The sequence below is a fragment of the Prorops nasuta genome, unplaced genomic scaffold (assembly GCF_024137725.1).
Source record: "Prorops nasuta isolate Cenicafe-Biocafe unplaced genomic scaffold, Cenicafe_Pnas_1.2 PNAS00019, whole genome shotgun sequence".
Classification (NCBI taxonomy): Eukaryota; Metazoa; Arthropoda; class Insecta; order Hymenoptera; family Bethylidae; genus Prorops; species Prorops nasuta.
In genome coordinates, this window is record NW_027116816.1 from 4,762,510 (window position 1) to 4,782,610 (window position 20,101).

The 20,101-nt window shown below is 36.9% G+C and overlaps 3 protein-coding genes across 4 annotated transcripts in view; 2 read left to right on the forward strand and 1 right to left on the reverse strand.

The window, feature by feature from the left end:
- Nucleotides 1–288: 288 nt before the first annotated feature.
- On the forward strand, nt 289–4,186 carry LOC136780446 (organic cation transporter protein). The gene is made up of 7 exons (XM_066738807.1): nt 289–838; nt 914–1,153; nt 1,287–1,542; nt 1,663–1,831; nt 2,061–2,371; nt 2,473–2,756; nt 2,909–4,186. The coding sequence occupies exons 1-7, from the start codon at nt 662–664 to the stop codon at nt 3,167–3,169; spliced, it is 1,698 nt and encodes a 565-aa protein (XP_066594904.1). The 5' UTR covers nt 289–661; the 3' UTR covers nt 3,170–4,186.
- A 3,215-nt stretch (nt 4,187–7,401) lies between these two features.
- On the forward strand, nt 7,402–11,441 carry LOC136780360 (scavenger receptor class B member 1-like). The gene is made up of 4 exons (XM_066738664.1): nt 7,402–8,296; nt 8,391–8,665; nt 8,943–9,186; nt 9,563–11,441. The coding sequence occupies exons 1-4, from the start codon at nt 7,610–7,612 to the stop codon at nt 9,905–9,907; spliced, it is 1,551 nt and encodes a 516-aa protein (XP_066594761.1). The 5' UTR covers nt 7,402–7,609; the 3' UTR covers nt 9,908–11,441.
- A 768-nt stretch (nt 11,442–12,209) lies between these two features.
- Nucleotides 12,210–20,101, reverse strand: part of emp (epithelial membrane protein) — a 32,516-nt gene continuing 24,624 nt past the window's right edge. For both annotated transcript variants that reach the window (XM_066738875.1, XM_066738874.1), the window contains 3 exons: nt 18,678–18,876; nt 17,118–17,326; nt 12,210–15,177 (listed from right to left, as the gene is read on the reverse strand). In XM_066738875.1, the coding sequence (XP_066594972.1) occupies nt 14,929–15,177; nt 17,118–17,326; nt 18,678–18,876 (657 nt within the window). In that variant the 3' untranslated portion in view covers nt 12,210–14,928. The remainder of the gene's footprint in view (nt 15,178–17,117; nt 17,327–18,677; nt 18,877–20,101) is intronic.

The window sequence follows — 20,101 nt, forward strand, 5'->3', positions numbered from 1 at the left end:
TACCAGGAAAAATGTAATGCAAAACTAAAGTCGAACCGAAGTTAAAAGGGTCGATACTAGGTCTAAAGGGTTGATGCTAAAGCTTGGTACACACATACAGTTCTCTGCGCAGAGGCACGCAGCTGCGTCCCCAAGCAGACTATTTGTCATATTGGGTTGGATGCTGCAGTTTCTCGTCGAGATTAATCTCGCTTCCATCGGCACTAGCCACACCGTGAAATTTGCACATGTGTACCAGACTTAAAGCACTGCGCATGGTCACTAACGTCGTCTACCCGAAACCAAAATACCGGCCGCTTTATTGGGCTCATCAGAAAACACTGTATAGCCTCGCAAGTTAGTTACACGTGATCATTTATATCCCTGCCAGCCACATCAGTCTTCTAATACATGATGATATGTGTAAAATAGTGTAATAGTGAATATGTTATTTAGACAAATGAATATTTATATATTCTTATTATAATCAATGGAATTGTTGCATATGTTCTGTTTGATAGACTACTGATACAAGAATAAATCGCTTTCTGTTGAATCACATTGATATGCAGTCATTAAAAAAAAATTGCGACTGCAGATAGTTGGAGAAAAATTGACAGAATAATAGTGAGTTAAGAGAATATTTCAAGGTGACAAGTTTTGATAGTCCTATCAATTAAACATGAAGAAGTTGGAAGGAACCAATGAAGAACTTGAAGAGAAGCCAAAGGACCATCTTCTGGAGGCTCTGCAGAAATTGGGAAAAGGATCTGGCTTCCTATACATGATATTCTTTTTTACCGTAACTCCATTGTTATTGAATGGAATGACCACAATGTCACAAATTTTTATCGCTGCGGTTAGTGAAGTTCGTCGAGTTTAAATTTCCGCAGAATTGTACAACAAATGTAAATCAATTTTCATTCATCAACAGGTTCCCGGTCACTGGTGCTCGGTACCGGAACTGAGGAAAGCGAACTGGACCGATGAGCAAATTAGAAACATTTCGTCCGTAGGATCTTGCTCAAAATACAATTACGACTACGAGTATTTAGCACGAATTGGTTTTGAGGCAGCAGTCGAGTTTAAGAGAACTCACGAATTACCAGCGACCTCCAATTGCCCCGTTCGGGATTTTGCCAATGACATTGATGGAACCTCGTACGTGAAAGAAGTAAGTCTTCATTCTTAAAAAGATCGAGCGTTTGATTTTCGCGAGAGAAACAAACCCCGTAATGATAAATATTTTTTACACGTGGTATGCTAGATAAAACATAAATTTAATATATGGAAATCTTGTGATACAGTGGGACCTTGTATGCGACAAAATCGCTTATCGTTCGAATGTCCAAATGGCTTTGTCATTGGGAAAGCTGATCGGTAGCTTTTTCGGAGCGTTCGGTGATAAATATGGTCGTAAGATAATGTATAGAATTGGTCTAGTATTATTGCTAGTTTCCGGGCCCACGAGCTCAATTGTACCTTGGTACTGGGGATTCATGCTGTTAAGACTAATCGCCGGTATTAGCTACATGGTCGTTGGATATTCAGCATTCACTATACGTGAGTAGAATTATTTAATAGCAAATCTAAATATAGCCAAAAGTGTATGGCATGAGGAGGTCTATAGAGCACATTCTCCGATTAATAAAATCTGATCATTATCCATGACTATGTTCACAGTTACCGAAGTAGCTGAAGAGAGATACAGACAATGGTTAGGAATCGCATTCAACGCAGGGTACGCTTTGGGCATTGCTATTTTGGGTGGAGTGGCGTACGCTCTAAGAGACTGGCGGTATATTGTAGCATCCACCACGGTACCAGCTGTATTCTTAATATTGAACGTATGGTAAGAACTTCCAAACATTCTTCGGCAAAAATAATGTTGAATGTACTTTAAATAAAGTCTGGAGGGGGAGGGGGGACTATTATACGCCGTTTAAAGTTATTCGTGACTGTTATAAATTATCTCGAAAGTCCATTTTGGTTCTAACATCTATCAACAAACATTGCTAACCAGCCGTGTTGTAAAAATTATGAAAGAAAATTTTATACATGATACAAATTTAATTATCCAGGTTGATGCCAGAGTCGCCACGTTGGCTCATATCTCAGAATCGTAGGAAGGAAGCTCGAAAAATTATCGAGCAATTTTATGGCCCAATTACCGAAGACGAAGTAGGCAAACAGCCGATATCGACCAATGGAGAATCAAATGCAGAGGGCCAATACGATTTATCTAAGAACAAAGAAATCGATCCTATAAAGAATAGGTTTCGTGAAAATTGGAAAAACTTTAAATCTCTCTACACTCATTCTGAGTTGTTCAAGAGGATTCTCATTGTATATTTCTTATGGATGACCACATCATTTTCCTACTATGCTTTAGGTACATTACAACACTATTTAGGGTTTATGATAAATCCTGGCAAAAATCTAGCAATAATACTTTAATCGCAAGCATTAAATACTTGCATTATCTATTTTTAGCTTTGAACGTTCAAAATTTCTCTACGAATCGTTATTACTACGTGGTGATAATGGGGCTCACTGAAATACCAGCATATCTCTTGGCAACACCACTGCTGATGGTAATGGGACGTCGGCAAGCTACCACGATGCTCTATTCGATCGGAGCTCTTTGCCTACTCGGTATTTTAGCCTTGCCATCGACAAAAACCCTTGCGATAGTGTCGATCTGTCTGATTGGGCGTTTTGCACTATCCATAGTATTTGGGATCATTATTTTGTACACTTCGGAACTATTTCCTACGGTACGTTGTTCACCATTTAATTAACTCAGTCGATAACCTAGCTCATCGGTATACCGAAGAGCAGATCTCTGAGACTCTAAAAATCATTCATCGATAAAGCATGATTTTCATTATTAGTTAAACTATTTTATCGACTTGTTCAATTATTATAGGTGGCCAGAAGTTCAGCAATAGGTACAAGTTCGTCGATAGCCCATACAGGAAGCATTCTTGCACCATACGTTGCCGATCTTTTGGGAGCCATTGCATGGTACAGCACAACCACCGTTTGTGGTATAATGGCCTTTCTCGCGGGTATTTTATGCCTCCTCTTACCGGAAACACGTGGCAGAGCTTTAGCCGATAGCATAGAAGAGGCAGTCACCAAAAAACGTGGGCGTGTCTCGCTGCGCAATTGCTATAGTTGCAATTAACACGATTAGGAAGATTTCTATGAAAATTCCATAATCTCTTATTGAAAAAAAAACACTCGAGATTAGTCTTTATCTCGACTAGACTCATTATTTTCTATACTTTTATTTTATAATCGAATAGACTAATAAAGCGCATACAATTAGTCAAGGACCAACCAATTAATTGAGATAACAGAACTGTTCTTCCAATTTTCTACAATCATTAATATTTTTTCATGATAATTGTATACTGAGAGGTATCCGTAAGATAACGATACTTCTAAGCCGTCATGTTTATAGAAGAAGGATGTTAAAAAACATTGCCCAAGCAATGACGCGACTAACAAATATTTATTATTAACAAAGGCAGGCGATTGATTGACACGAGGTAAAAAAAAATGTCTAAAGTGCCTGGATCATTTGATTAATAGTCTAGTAACGACTTGATATGGATACCTTTGAACGCTGATTTTCGAAAATATCAGCATTTTGTATAATTGGTCTTTATCAAATTTATGGTATGCAATTAAGATATCCCCCAGACACAGATAGATTTTTTATAAGCATATATAATATATAAGATTCATCCTGCCGTGGGAGTCGTGCTATAACTATAGCTTATACAGACACAGATATGTATACGTATATACATGTCCATCTTTAGGCGTTATATGTTTTTCTCTGTTTTTGTTTGCATAAAAATATAACTACGTGCACGACCCCATTGATAATTGCCAAGGCCTCACGCCACTTCAATTATCTCGAAACTATAAAATAAGAGAAAAAATCACATTCGCATGCATATCATTACTGACTATATGATTTTTTTTTATTTATTAACTTTTTTGTTTCAAATTAAACAATTAACAAAGAAACTTCATTATAAACTATCTCGTAATTTTTTTCTGTGTAATTTCGAGATTAATAAACTTTGGTAACCCTGTAAATTATAAATAATTGTATTAACAGTTTTCTTTTTTCAATGAGTTAGCATAGCTATATGTGTGTGTGAAAAGATATAAATAAATATAAATGACATTAAAAAACTATGCTTGCTTAGGTAATGTTGAAGCTAATTCCTTTTACTATCTGTCCTATATAATATATATATATATATATATATATAAACGCGAATATCACCGGAAACTTCTAGCTGCTTATAGATCCGACTTCTTTGAATATCAACGGTATCTCCTCTTTTAGCAGCATAGACAAAATATTTAGTGTAAGTATTGGCTACCGTAATTTTTAATGTCGTTTTAAATTTCTGATAAGATTTCTTCCAATTTCCTAGTGTCAATGACAATTTATGATTAGTGCACGTGAAGCACGTGGCCGTCATTTTCGTAATCAAAGGTCATTATCTCTCTTCTATCCGTCTATACATTTGCATCACTTTCCTCAAGACTTACAGATCTCCACATTTAACAATGTAAAGCTTGCAAAATATTGATCCAAGGGAGTGCAAAATGATTATATTTTTTTTCAGACTTATCTTAATGTGTCTCCAACTTTTTCGGGCAATTTCCCCATTACCACCAGGATATTGGATCGATTATAGTCTATCCCAATTAAGACTGACAATTTGCTACTCGTTGACCTTCTATTTTTTTCTCCCAAGATCACACGTGTAATTTACATATTATATAATTTACATATCTTTACGAGAGACTGCGTCCAAATAGCGCATAAATTATTCTGGATATTTTGGGCCAAGCCTCTTGATTCGTTCAAATCCGATATTGGCCAATCTCCAGTGATAGATAAATTTGCATCTGGCAAATTGTTGCAATGTTGTTCGTTGTTGGGCTTAGGAAGAGATTTTTGGTGGAATCGCATTATCTCTCTTTATCCGATGGATTTCTGCGGCAGAGTCAGGCGACTCGAAGGATTGCTTGCGTAAATGTACGGAGACTCGGCATTGGTTAAGATGCGTGTATTACACGTATCTTTATGACAGACATGCGTTCAAATGGATCATAAAAACATCGAAACACAGGGATGCGCGGGTGAAAAGGCCATCTGCCAGTCAAAACACTACAATACTTAATGATAGGGTGGATTTGCCACCATATTTCTTATTCGTATTATATATATGTATATATGTATGTATGTATAGGAAAACTATTGAATACAATTTAATCCCTTATCCAGATACTCCATTGTAAGTCATGCACGGTCCCTATATCATCCAGATAAGCATTAATTCCAATAAACTAATTGTCAAGGAAAATGATGCTTAAAAATCAAATTAACTCTTAAAAGTACTTGAAAAATTGAAAATATCGGTAAAGAATTTTGTTCAATCATTAAATTGGCATGTCAAAGAAAAATGTACATGCAGAATAACAAGGAACGAATCGATTTGGTGTTATTTTTCATTTTTGATTGCACCACCAATCAATAGGAATATTTGTCTCTTGGAAATGGTTGAAAAATAGCAGATAATATTTGTGCAGTCATAGCGAAAAATCACACGTTATACTATTTTAATAAAACGCGTGTTCCCACTTTAATTCACTGTAGAAACGCGTGACCACATTGCATAAATGAAGTGTCATATCATTATCAGGATTCGACGAGAATGTCAACCCGATCTATAATTGTCAGGCAATCTGAATATAGGAGCAGCTACATTATTTTTGCCGCCATCATTATTATCAGACACACGTATTTCTTCAATGCAACTTATCTTTAAACGTATGTCGTAAATCATCGAAAGGTTTACGTCTGATGTGCACAATCTCTGCATTGCTGTTACGCGCAAACAGATTCTATGACGCTAAAACAGATCGATATCATAGAATTTTTATGAAATTTAGTTTACAAAGTAGTCAATCAAACTTCCCTTAACGCGGAGATTTTGAATGAACTTCGCTAATGGGATTTTCTATTACGTTGTTTCACTTGTGTAAACAAATCTCCGTAGACTATACATGGACCGAACAAAAAATTGGGAGAAAAAACTCATACGTAAAATGTATAACGCGTGTAGAAATTTGGTGCGTCAGTTTGTTAAAAGAACAGATAAATTAGTTGTTTTTCTTTCGAGTGCCGAATGATTGCAACAAAACGTAATTAGACTTGGCATCGATTCTGTTTTCAGCTGATTGTACGTCATGCAAAACAATATAAATATTTTTTTGAACAATGTATTAAACATAACAAGAGAAACATATCTGAGTTTCTTGTTCGTACTGTTTCATTGTAGTATATGTACATATATAGTGCATTTATCTATTTAACTTGAAATTTTTGGGTTAGATAACTTTCTCGGCTCTTCGTTTATCTGTTACATGATTTGTCTGAGAAAAAAAACGTGGGAAGTCCGATTGTACGGAGACATGTAGCACGCTCTACGTTGACTGTATTGGTGTAGAACCGAACTATCAGAAGTCAGCCTTTTTCTCGTCTGCGATTGATAAGTTTCATTGCTCCAGCCAAACCTTTTACCAATGATATCGGATAAAACTTGCTGCTTGATCAAGTGTCGTGCAACATTAAAAACAACTTTTATCGTTTAACTATTATAGAAAAGGAGAATAGTCCGGTTCACAGATCCATCGTATCTCGTCGTTGATGATCGTTGCCAATGACCTTAATAATAAAAGAACCCACAATTAGTAATCTCATCCTTAGACTATTCTTCTTTCAATAATTGTCAACTTCCATTGGCGTAGGTTACCAGGGTCCACAGATTTATCTTCCATTTTCCATTTGAGAAAATAGAAGGTAGCATATATATATATATATAGAAATTAAAACTCGAATATGTTAATTTTCATTGATCGAGAATTTCGGTCGTGGCCTCTGATTCCAATTTGGAGAAGATTTTTGGTAAACAAGCACCCGCCTTAGCAGTGTTAGATAATTGCTCTTCCACTATCGTGGTAAAAGAGGGAGTGACAGCAGGAGATTACGAGGGGCTAGAAAATCAGGGACGGGAAAATTATACATGAATGAAAGTGTAGGACTCCCCTGTCTTTCACGGCGCCTGGAGATGCACTTTATTGATAAATCCGAGGCTTTAAGGATAAACAAGCTCGGCTGATGCCAGCACGTTGCCAGTAAATCCAATCCATCTCCTAAGACCATATCGGAGGTGTTAGCAGGCCGCCGCGGGTCATCATCGTTGAAAGGTTATCGAAAGATTATAAAAAAATTTTAAACTCTAGCAATTTTTGTTGGTCGCTAAGTTACTTAGCAGTCAGTCGAGCGGGAAACTTATTGAATGTTTCGTCTCCGTGGTTTTCGGTTCGGATACTTATTAAGCCACAACCGAAACCAACCCCCGTAGTGTTACTCGAGCAACTATCGAAGTCGACTCGTGCTGCTTCGCAAATCTCAATCATCTTGACTCAACATAAAGCCAAAGGCAGCGATCGTTGAATTTTCCGGTGAATTATAGACAGTTTCCATATACATAGAACCTCGTGTCCAGTGAAGAAAGTGAGAATCACCATGACCGGAAATCCTATAATGGGAGTAATGCAGGAGGTGCAGAAGGAGGTTTTGGAGAAGCGAGGAAAATTGAAATTTCCTCGCAATTGGTTCGTATATTCGTGCAGCGCGGTAGCTTTGTTGAGCGGCGTCGTGATGATCATATTTTGGTTCACGAATATTTTCCGAGACGCCATCCTGTCGGAGATGCAATTGATAAATGGAAGCTCTGCTTTCGCATGGTGGCAGCGACCACCCGTTAGAGTAATGTACAAGATGTATTTATTCAATTACACGAATGTGGACGAATTTAATAGTGGCGCGGCAAAGAAGTTGAAAGTCGAGGAACTGGGCCCTTACATCTACCGGGAGACGCTGAGTAAAACGAACGTTCAACTGAACGATGATAATACGGTCAGCTTTCGGGAGAAGAGGAGCTATCAGTGGGAAGGTGGAAGACCGGACGATGAAAACGTTGTAGTTCCTAACATCCCTCTCATAGCCGCCGTTGCATTTTCACGCGACATTAATTTTATGGCCCAGGTGGGCTTGACTGCTGTACTCACCACTCTACAAGCGAAAACATTCGTTAATCTGCCAGTTGGCCAATTTCTCTGGGGATACGACGATAATCTCTTCGAAATGGCCAAACCCTTTATGGACCTTCAGAAAAGGATTCCTTTCGACAAATTTGGACTGCTCGCCATTGTACGTAAAATTCTTTATTAATATTATTACCGTTTCAATTTAATAGATAGTCTCCTTTTTAACTGCTTCCTCATATCTTGAATATTTATTGCAGAAAAATGGTGTCTCTGGCGACGTAGTGACAATGGGTACCGGCGTAGGTAATCTGGAGGAGCTTGGCCTTATTAAACGGTTGAATGGTCGAGAAAGTAACAACGTATGGGGCGACGAACGATGCGATAAGTTGGAGGGAACCGATGGAACCATTTTTCCACCCAGCTGGATTCGAGATACCAACAAGACTATCCTTGTATACTCCAAAGAAATGTGCAGGTCTCTGCCTTTGAGGTATCAAGGTCACGGAGAGGCTCATGGAATACCTAGTCTCAGGTATGTAACACAGTTTTCTCAAACCTTACAGTTTCCAAAATAACATATTTGTAATATCACAAATATCATACAATCCCTAACTACAATACGATTTAACAAAATTTTCAATTATATCTATATATTATCACCGGAATTGCAATAAATATTGCAAACTATGATCAAGCAGAAACTAATCAAATTTAAAACGACGATCAGTCTGATATTCAGCCATTCGAAACCTAAGCACAAATCTAATCGGAAACTTCTGTAATTAATGAAATTTATTCTTCTATTCTAGATACACGCTACCAGATGACGCTTTTACTTCTACACCAACCAAAGATTCCTGTTTCTGCGCACGTTCCTCCAATGGTGTAGTTTGTCCTCCCAAAGGCCTTTACAACGTATCTCAATGTAACTTTGGTACCCCGACCTTGATCTCCTTCCCACATTTCTATGCCGCTGACGAGAGTCTTCTCGAAGAAATCGACGGATTGAAGCCACAAAAGGATTTGCATCAAAGTGTCGTACATTTTCATCAGGTGAGTTTTGAATCACAGAGATATAATTATAGAACGATGTTTAATGAATCCTCCAAAGAAGCATCAATCGCACGGTGACACGCGAACCTTTCATACCTACTCTAACGTGTCAAATGATAAGTGGTAGCAATAGAAAAATTGACAAATGACAAATCACGACGTTAAATATGTAGTATCGTGTATTGCAAGTATACATTACGGATGCTTGCATATTGGAGCTATCGAGGCTGAATGTCTATGAAAATGTTATCACTGTCTGTGACGTCATAGAACTTATCTCTATAAATATCAGAGAATATTCGTGAATACAGCGGAATATCAATTAGTACAATTAAGTGTGAAAAATGAAGATTGATTATAGGGATTAATTTTGCAGAAACTCGGAGTGCCATTCGGAGGAAGCACCAGGATACAGATTAATCTGGAAGTTAGAAAAGCAATTGGAGTTCCTTTCATAGGAAAACTCAAGGACGGAACGATTCTTCCATTGGTTTGGATCGAGACTGGCATCGACAAGCTTCCCGAACCATTCTTCAACGCTTTTTACCACGCGCATTTCACTGCCAATGCGGCTGAAGCCATCGCTCAATGGGGAAGCCTGATCCTGCTGATCCTCTCGACAGGCGCGCTCCTCTATATCTCCTGGAAAGATCGAAAACAGCAACACGCGCTTCTAAAACGAAACGCGTCAGGAGAAAATAGACTAATCAATGAGGTTTGATTGCTGGTAGCAATTAACAGAATGAAAAACTAAAAGTTATTAATTTTTCGACTGAACAACGTTCGGGTATTAATTTGCTGTTTCTGAAGAATTTCAAAGTATCTTTATAGAAAATGCGTCAGAGACGATATCGAGAGGTAGCATTTGTATGTATTATAGTATAACTGTCGTATTGTAGAAACTGATGTTGAATTTCTTCAGAAATGCAGATTGTACGGGTTTGAAGGCTGGACTCTTGTTGAAGAGGAAGAATCAGAAATTGTGCCAGGCACCGCGTTAATTCAGTCAATTTATCGAACTTAGGCAGAAGACAGCTAAGATTGTAACGAGAAATGCTAGTGTTTGTTCGAAGAGTGAGAGAGACATTGTTTTTATTAATATTTTTTGCTGTTTCTTTTTAAACGCGGAATTCAAGGAAAACCAGTTGCTCACTAGCATTAAGAGATTCATTAACAAAAACATAATGCCTTCTTGCCTAAAATTGCAGGAGACTGGCCTTTTTAGTGGGTTCAACAGCTTGTTTATTATGCGTAAAGAACACTGGGGTGATTCATAAGTAAATTATTCCGTTTAAAAAATTCATTTAGCAATTCATACCACAGCATCCCGCTACGAACCAAAGATGCTAGGCATTAGTACTAGTATTATTAGCAATTCTAATTCCTAAAGTATATATGGATCTTGAAAGTGAATTAAGATATTCCTTCTTTACTCATACTTAAATGGTTGAATCAAGAAGGTTATGTAATTCAATTGGTGATACAAGATAATGAAGAGTAATCATAATTGAGTTACATCTTATCCGTAAAATTACAAAAATGATTGCCTATTTATTAGAGTTCCATTGGAATTGATCTTTTCACGATGTGCGATAATGTAAAGTAACTTCAAGATCAAGCGATGCTGATATAGTATATCAATCTGAATAAGTGCATACGGTTAATCTATACGTAATTCATAAGACACTTCATACACGATCGTTAAGTTGAATGATAATTTTTGTACAAGTCACTGTAATCAAGCATAACCTAGCGCGTATTCCATGACTTAAGGATTTGAAGAAACAAACAATCCACTCTAACTAACTTTTGTGATTTTAGTCGCGTGAGGTTCAAAGAGTGTCGACTAATTAAACAGCGGTTCATCATTATCGTGATGTAAATTGTATGTTCAGAGGCATACCATTATTCTATATAAGCTTTGTTCGTTACCTCCAACTATACTCATTCGAAACGCAAATACCCATTGCAAGTAGAGTTAACTCAAGAGTAAACCAAACATTTTTGTTAATTAAGAATAAGGAATTGTCAAAAACTCATTATTTTAATAAGATTTCATAGTATTAGTGTTGGTTAAAATATTTGTTAGTTCCTGCCGGGGTATAGCATAAGAACTAGATATAATGGAGAAGATAAATAATTGACTCAAAGAAGTCCAATTAGCTGATCTCAATTAAGTTTTATATTCAAAGCGCTAACTTTGTAACTTTGTAAATATCAATGACGTATATACATAAATTAATTTTTAATAAGAAGTCTTATTTCATTAGTCCCAGAAAATCCATGTAATTCTAGTGGCATTCTACCTAAAATTCTAGTATAATAATGAAGTTTTTTTAATTGTAAATTCTATTTAAAAAAATGAAATATTTCTCATATTTATGAAAACGATGAAATTAGTAAACCCAATCGAGTTATTCATAGAGTTTATACATCTGGTTTATGTTTATTTTCAGAAGAATGTTAAAACTACAAGAATATAATTAAATTATAAAGTACTCATTTTGATGGAATATGCATATTACGTATTAACATTGCATTATGAATATTTAGTACAATTTTAGTTTATAGTTTAAGCACAAAAGAGTACTAGAATATTCAATTCATGCAGTTAAGTCACTGCTCAACCGTATAAAAATAATCCATTGCATCAGTTATCACATTCGTTAATACCAAGAACTGACAAAATCACAAACGTATGTATATTAAATATTTTTCGTTTAGTCCCACAGCTCGAGAAGATAACCTTTACTTTTTGAAGTGAAATCTTCCAAGAAATGAGATAAATTCATTTCATTTTTTATACTAAATTTGTTAGCGTCATGAAATTATGAAAATAAATGTGCATCTTAATGATCCAGACGACTGGTTTTCATGAAAGACAATTTGTTATTGATTTTTTTTTCAGATTGTGTGCAGAAACATTGTGTTAATTTGTGTCTAAATGATATAGTTTTCAAAAACAGATGATTTTACAAGGCGCAGACACAATATGGTGGTTTAAAAATTGAATGCAACTATAGTTCTGATTACCTTCAATTTATTTATATATTTTTTAGTGTTTTTATACTTGTTCATTTTGTTCTTTTTTTTCTTGATTACAATCATACCCGCATATACTCGTTGCTACTCTCATTCCCTCCCCCTCCCCATACACACGTATAAAACAAACACACAGCATACAAACATCATCATCATCTTGTGTCGACTTGGTTATCAAAAAACCAGTTGAACACGAAGTTTAGAGCCGCGTGTTATAGATAGCTATTTGGCATGTCTCGATATTATAAAAAAGACAGGAAATTTACTCAAAAACTAACGAGCTTAAATCTAAACAATATTATTAATAAAATAATTATATTAAAACATATACAAAGATATAGTGTGGATCGGTGTTTTTTCAATAATTACAATTAACGGACAATAGCATTAATCAAGTTTTATCAATACGAATAAACGATTTTAAACTCTGGAAGTTTTTAGATATTTAAAATTTGTACAGCTTTAGGCACTTTAATAAATGTGCTTCCATATCAATTGAGCTTCCCTGAAGAAATAATAAAGCAATACAATTGATACATTTAAAATTTCACTTATGATAATTCCTGGACGGATGGGTTTTATTGTTTTGTAAAAATATTAATCCCCGGGGTATTACAATAACACAGTATACATAGTGTAAAAGTATTTGCAGATTCATTTCATCCTAGTTTATAAAATTAAAATTTCCTTACCCCCTGATATATGTGAATTTTCGAGTCCTATTTCTAATTAATAATCATAAAACAGCGCCAAATTGCACATTTTTAAAAGTCAATAAGATGAATGCTAAAAAAAATAATAATAATACGTCATTCAATCATAAGTCAACGAATTTTCTCAAGTGTTACATTTACAAATCTAATCTATAGAATATACTTAACGCCACATCAAGAGATCTATGTACACCAAAATTCATTATTTCCGTTCGTAGCACACAGTATGCGCGAAATAATCTAATTACAAACGTCATTATAAACGCGTCGAGGGCTTAATATTCTCGTGTACTATATATCCATTTTAATATTCACTCCTCTAGCGCTCCCATTTCACATATCAAAATACAAAATCTGTCTTTTAAAACAGTGTGTATAGCATCAGGAGTACAAAAATTACAGAAAATATTAATTTCTTTTTCTCAACGAGTTGAGCATAAAAAACTATGCGTTTTATATAGAAAATATTTCAAGAGTACCGAAGTACTATGGCATATGTAAGTTTGGATTTTATGATAGCTCGTGCAACTAAAGGAAAAACCTTTCATCGCATAATAACTTAATAATCTTACATGATTCTTACATGATTTTGAATCAAGATTAGCTGTACTCTCGAAGCTTGCCGATCTATTTTTTACAAACAAAATCTATTTAGTCATGGATCGCAGTAGAGAACAGAAACAATCGACCGTTTGCGAGAGATTCGTTAATTGTTAAAAGCTTAAAAAAATAATAACTAACCACTAACAACAATGGAATAAGTAAAAGATCTAAAAGATGAAACAATTCCAATAACCTGCTCTTAAGTAGCTTGAATATTGCCAGGGACAGATGTGTACTACAGCGCGGTTGCACCAGCACCAAAAGTATGTCATATACACGTATATGTAATAGACTGGAAATGTGGGTGGAATAAATATCTCAAAAACCGGATGATGAAAATCTATCGATTTCGCGGACGGCCGTAATGAGGCTGTTCGATGACACCTGCGTGAAAAACTAAAAACACGAAGAAAAAAGAGAGTAGAAAAACAGAATTGGCGCGTTAGGTGCTTGAATCGCAATCGACGCTTTCACCGAGTCACCAGCGATTCTGGGGACGACCATCGAGTGAGTGAGTCGCGGCTGCAGATCCATCTCAGGTTGCAACGTGAATTTATGTTACGCGTAAAGACGTTGTCTAGCAGGAGCGGAAAGAGGATTTTCTACCGTCTTACGTTTAACTTCCTATAAACGACGTAAGGAGAGAGTAAACATTTCGTAATGCAGTAACAGAGTTGCCTCGCCTTAACGACCATTATACTCGAAGCATTCAATGCGAAACACATATTCAGTTATCGAACATCTCCCAATAGCCCAGTTTCTCTTCCATTGTCACTTTCGGGCTTCCATCCCTTAACGTCATCGTTCGTAATAGAAATAAATATCACGTCCTACGTCACATCTCGTTCCTTCCTTTCACTCCACGTCGTCGTCGTCTTTCGCTTCGAGTCTCGCCGTTACCGGCCAACATGGTTCTCTTTTCTTCATTAAATTCTACGATTTAACGATAAAAAAAGTCGGTCGATCGCTCGCTCACCAGCGATCGCTCTGGTGCGATCGCCGATCGTCGTTCGACAAACTCGCAGTTTCGCGTAATATTCCGAACTGCGGCGCTCGTAAAATGTGGATCGCAAGATATTTTAAAATTATGATAAAACAAAGAAACCTCGCAGGGTACACGATTGAACTAGCTCGGATATGATAAGCTTTACTTTTCCAGCTGCCAGGTTGATCTTTGGAAAAGCGCGAAGCTCTGGAAGCTACGGGATGCAGGAGTCTTGTAGGAAATTGATTGGAGAAATATTTACACGGACGATTGGCGCACAAAGCGCGTAGCTTCCGACTGGGAGAATATTCGATGCGAGGTTGGTCATTCGTGTTGGAGGCTGAGAGCGTCGAGCGCCGAGTGCCGGAAAATTGTCGCTAGAAAAATCGCGGATCCTTTTTACTTGGAGTGCTGAAACGCAGGATTGAGTTGGCCAGTTTTGCTGCTCGTGGCGCCAGGTGGTAATGGATTGCTCAGGTGGAGCTTCTCCTGACGTTTTGCGGCTCGTGCCAGACACATCAAAGCTCCCACCAGGATAATTGCACCGATCGCCGCCATCGCACCGGAAACCGCAGCTCGCGCCACAGGTGGCAGTTCCACGGCCATCTTCAGCAGTGATCTCATCTCCGGTGGCAGTGCGTCAACGCTCTACGAATAAAATTCAATGATTATAACAATGAGTCTCGCGTAGGTAGATATACGAATTTTTTTTTAGCAAATTGCATTTAGATTTTCTCGCCAACAACAAACAAATTTTTCAAGCCACCTTCTGTCATTGCAGCATGTATACCTACTACCTTCCGCATTTCTCTCTCTATCTCTCTATATTCACCGATAATTTTATTAGAAGTTTTTACAACATAAAAAAAACCGGTCATATTAATACTAGAGAATCGAGTCTTCTTAAACCGGTTTCAAATCTTGTTGTGTCTCTCTCTCTCTCTCTCTCTCTCTCTTGGAGCTCCAGTGAATGTTATAGCTTTTTACGAGTGATGCAAAATCATGTGGCAATTATCGTTAATGAATCGTTGTTTTAACAAAACGCGGTTGTTTCGAGAAAAATCCTTAATGTTCCTACATGCAAAAAGCAGACTAGTTTGTTCCGTTGGCATCTTCAAGGATCAATAGTATACAAGCTGCGATAAAAAAACTCGAAAGGGAGAAAGATGCAGACAGAATCCGCGTTTTCTGATTTATTAATATTTTTTTATTCTTTTTTAAAGATCGTCCATGCGAAGCTGCACTTCGTTTAATAAAAATTTCATTATAATTACACTGGTGTCCGCGTGTAAAAAGCCAAACCCGCATATTTATGTAAGTTTTGATTGATTGCCTCGCGCACGTGCAAGCAATTATTAGTATCGCTTCTACTAATTTTCCATACACACAAGATTGTGACAGGTTGATAAATAAAAAAGAGAGAACGGAATGCAAATATTTATCTCGATAAACAAACCTTTTGAGCATTTTGAAAAGGAAGAGACGATAAGAGAAAAACGAAAATTTCTTTTAATTAGCCAACACGCATTAGCATCGTGGAGAGGTTGGGATTCCATTAAAATGAATCAGGCGTTAATGCACAAGCTGCGTCGATGCACGAGACGCACACATCCTGAAGAATCATTCATAAGAGCAAGAAACATCGAGGTTCTTGAGACAAACCGAGAGAAGGAGACGAATAATCGTATACATATTAATTTTCAATGCGTCGTGACTCTGACGCAAAAACTCTGCCTAGAATTTGTATGCAGCTATTTTACCTGCGTATACCACATAAAAAATACACACAGACACACACACACGTATCACGAAGATAATGCAAATTTCTCTCACGCATCATTAGTGGGCCGGAGAAGAGCCTATTGACTTTATACAATAATTTCTTTCAAATTCACCGACAAAGAAAATGTGCACAGCATTTTTCTGGTGACACCAGACCAAAGAGAGAAAAAGAGGAACAAGTAGGAAAATGCAAATTTCACGTAGTGAGGCGTTATGGGTGTGGCATCCTCGATACAGCTCGCGACAGACCAAATGCTATTATCATCGAGACGACAGTTTTCGTGTGACACAAATGTGCCGTTACATCACGTTGAACGTGCAGATTTCATTATATTCCGATCAGATTATGGCCCTGTAACCTCGAGCCGCTTAAAGCTTCATATTATTTGAAATTAATCCACGGATAAACGAGTTCTGCCACGAGTGAAAGTTGATTATTTCCTCGAGTAAAGATCGGTGAGTTCCTCGATAATTTAATCTTCGTACTCGATGCGTGATACAAATCTGTGGACAGTTTGTCCTCGATCCGGTACCACTGCAACCTCGCATCGAGATGACTAAATTAAATCAATCGACACACCGGATGTCAACGATTTCGAGACCTTTATTTCACATCTTAATGAACCGAAGGAAGTGGATTAAATCTTCTTTAGCGAAGCGATGTTTGTATTAAGAAATATAGTGTCATTGATTATTTTTATAGGCTCGTTCGGTAAGAAGGAAATAATTATCATCGATCGAGGCTTTTTCGTCGTCGTTTAAAAAATAATCAGAGCTCGAAAATTGACAGAATGATAGATACTTACGTCTTCGAACCACATAATGGGGAAAACGATGTCGGGGAACGAGGCAACTTGCTTGATGTCTCGCACCTGGCTCACGGCGAGATTTATCTGAATCCTGGCTTTCGCCCTTAACGCAGTACCCATTTGTGGCTGCACATCGATGAAAAGTTGATGTTTCTCGGCTACAGGTGGAGATATTCCAGTCACGGCTTCTCTCAAAGCAGGATCGGCTGGATAAAATGAAACATTTTTTACTCAATTATCTAAATTACCTCCAAGTACAAAGTATAAGCTAAATATCCTCAAGAAATATTTTTATCTTTTTGTAAATAAATAGTCTGACGAGATAACAACGATGCACTTGCCATTCTCTTTCACGAGATGCTATCGAGAGCCTGTGGTAAAAATGCATAATCGTCAAGTTTGCATTCAGGTTTAATCCAAGTTGCGAATAGACGATAATGAAGGTGAAACATCAAAGGTTGCAGTAATTAAGAATGATGGAGAATAAATTTTTTATGCGATCATCAAGAGTCAAGAATTTTTAGATTTTTTACCGGTTTTAGAATTATTCCCATGTTTTATACATATAGCAATGACGAATTATATTCCACTTTAACGAATTAGCTGATGCTTTATGCTTCAAATGCGTAACATCGAGTGTCAAGTGTAAGCGGCTCTCGATGAGAAAGTAAAATGCTGAGTCGATGAATCAGACAACTTCATTGATAATTCTCCGACTTGCTCGGTTGTCCTTTAAATCTTCGAATATGCGTATATATATTATGCTAATAATATATTTACACTTTTCTTCGGCATAACTTGAATAAAATAAGTCATATACAATATTAGCAAGTTCGAGTGGATTGATCAAAAGGTTTGAAAAAATTGAAAATTACCAGTGAAACGTAATGATAAACAATCCATAAAAGCGATATGCTATAGTCGACCGAGTTTATATGCACGAGTGTATGCGTGTGAATGCCGACTACCACACAACTGGCGCATGTAGTAGTATAGTGGCGCGAGTGTAATAAGCCGATTTCTCCTACGTTGTCGGCCGTCGAGGGGACGAAAGTAAAAGCAACAAGTTATTCAAAGCTCGCAAAAAGTTCTCACAACAAATGCGGACCCCGTAATTCGTGAGAGAATCGTGCCCGCCGGCCAGAGCGAGAGATTGTTTGCAAAAATGGGTCCTTCCACGGAGGTTTCTCGTGGCGAACAACGGTGAATTCTCGCGGCAAAACCGGAAGTACGATGACACCGGCCTTACGAAATCGCGAGGAGCGAGCACGCCTTTTCTTTGTCGGAAGAAAATAGTTGATTGTCTAGTTTCACGAACTCCGAATCGAAATTTCTACCAGCGGCCATTTTCAACAGAATTAAATGATGCGAGGAAATCCAGCTGAACCGAAACAAGCGAATAAAATTCGGTTTGAACGAAAACGAAATTTTCTGGATCAGAGAGTGAACGAAATTTAAAATAATACAAATTGCTTTTGCTCGTTACAAATTTTTTGTTCGTGGGGGGTTGACTATATGAGGAAAAATAGAAATTCGTAGATATCAAGAAAAACTCACCGAGGTAGAAATGCGGGAAGCTGAGGAGAACCGGGGAATCGTACTGGCACGCAGACACGTTGAAAGTTCCCTCGGGTGCGCAAGGTGGTCCAGATGGACAATAACATTTGTTCGCCTCGTTCTTATCAATCGTCGAAAAAACGTCCAATGGAGGTGAAAATCTGTATCCAGGAATTCCGCCCTCTGTGGTTACCTCTTTCTACAAAATAACACAGAATGCAATTTTTTAGCTTTCCTTCGAATTGCGTAATCTACACGTACACGCATTAAAACTAATTAAACGACTTTTAAGCAATTTAATAAAAATACCAGTCAAATTAACCCGTTGGCTCCTTTTTTGCTATATAGTTGTCTGAATAATAAGCACGTTAATAACGAGGTACTTTTCTTATTTTACCAATAAAAAGACACACTATGACATTGAATAATACCGCAAGTACGTAATATTATAGCATCGATAATTTATTATGTAAGAGTTCGTGCGTTTATACACCTTATACGTACGTAACGCGTGACATTAAAATTACTTTAAGGATTAAACCATGCTCTAAAGTCATAACATCAAATATATGATATAATTACACGACCACTGAACCTCAGACATATAAGTATCCAAGCCTGAATTCGAAATAATAATACTAGACAATGATTGTTCGGATAACAGTTACTTTTAAAATTATTGTCTTATCTCCAAGAATTTTTAACAAGTCTAATAACCCTGACGATTTACAAAATATGTTTCTTGCCAGACGTTTACTAATGAACTATTAATTAAGCTTTGCTGATAGCACTTTTCTAAAACGGTAGATTACTGAAATTCTATCAAGATATAAGCTATAGAATTTTGTATGTAGAAGCTTGTGCAAGAAAAACTGCATATTATCATTAAATAGGAGTTCATTGCTGCAAGAAAAACGAAAGCATTGCACAATCGTTTATGATATAACGCTGGTACGAGAAAAATCCTTGAGATTCCTTTCTATGCAAAAATACACCATCAATTTTCTTCCCTCAAGAAAGTAGGTATAGTTGGTGCAGAAATAATAATATTTTATGCTAAATGAGTATCATTTCAGCACCTGAGGCCTTGAATCCTTGGCTGATCGAGGCAGTAGGACAAAATTTTCTAAACAAACGACCTTCACTGGTCTATATGCAGGTATATGTGAATATGAATGTATGTGTGTACAGTAAAAACAATCTAAAAGCAATATTACTTGTCGTCTATTTTTTAAATGAAACGTTGTAAGAGATTTTACGATTTAAACGAAAGAAAATTATGATTGGTGGATTAACATTAGGAAATTCGTGAAGCAAGAAGTTTAAGTGGAAAAGCAAAAGTTTGGGTGGTTTCTTGCGGTATTTCTACGGATTCTTCATAGCGAAACTTTGGAATTACCGCAAAGAGACTGACGCGACGCCCT

Bases quoted from the DNA above. Each gene is read 5' to 3' on its own strand.
- LOC136780360 (XM_066738664.1), top strand. From the start codon at position 7,610: ATGACCGGAAATCCTATAATGGGAGTAATGCAGGAGGTGCAGAAGGAG. The intron at 8,297-8,390 runs GTACGTAAAATT...TATTTATTGCAG, and splicing joins AATTTGGACTGCTCGCCATT to AAAAATGGTGTCTCTGGCGA. The intron at 9,187-9,562 runs GTGAGTTTTGAA...TTAATTTTGCAG, and splicing joins GTGTCGTACATTTTCATCAG to AAACTCGGAGTGCCATTCGG.
- LOC136780446 (XM_066738807.1), top strand. From the start codon at position 662: ATGAAGAAGTTGGAAGGAACCAATGAAGAACTTGAAGAGAAGCCAAAG. The intron at 1,154-1,286 runs GTAAGTCTTCAT...CTTGTGATACAG, and splicing joins GAACCTCGTACGTGAAAGAA to TGGGACCTTGTATGCGACAA. The intron at 2,372-2,472 runs GTACATTACAAC...ATCTATTTTTAG, and splicing joins ATTTTCCTACTATGCTTTAG to CTTTGAACGTTCAAAATTTC.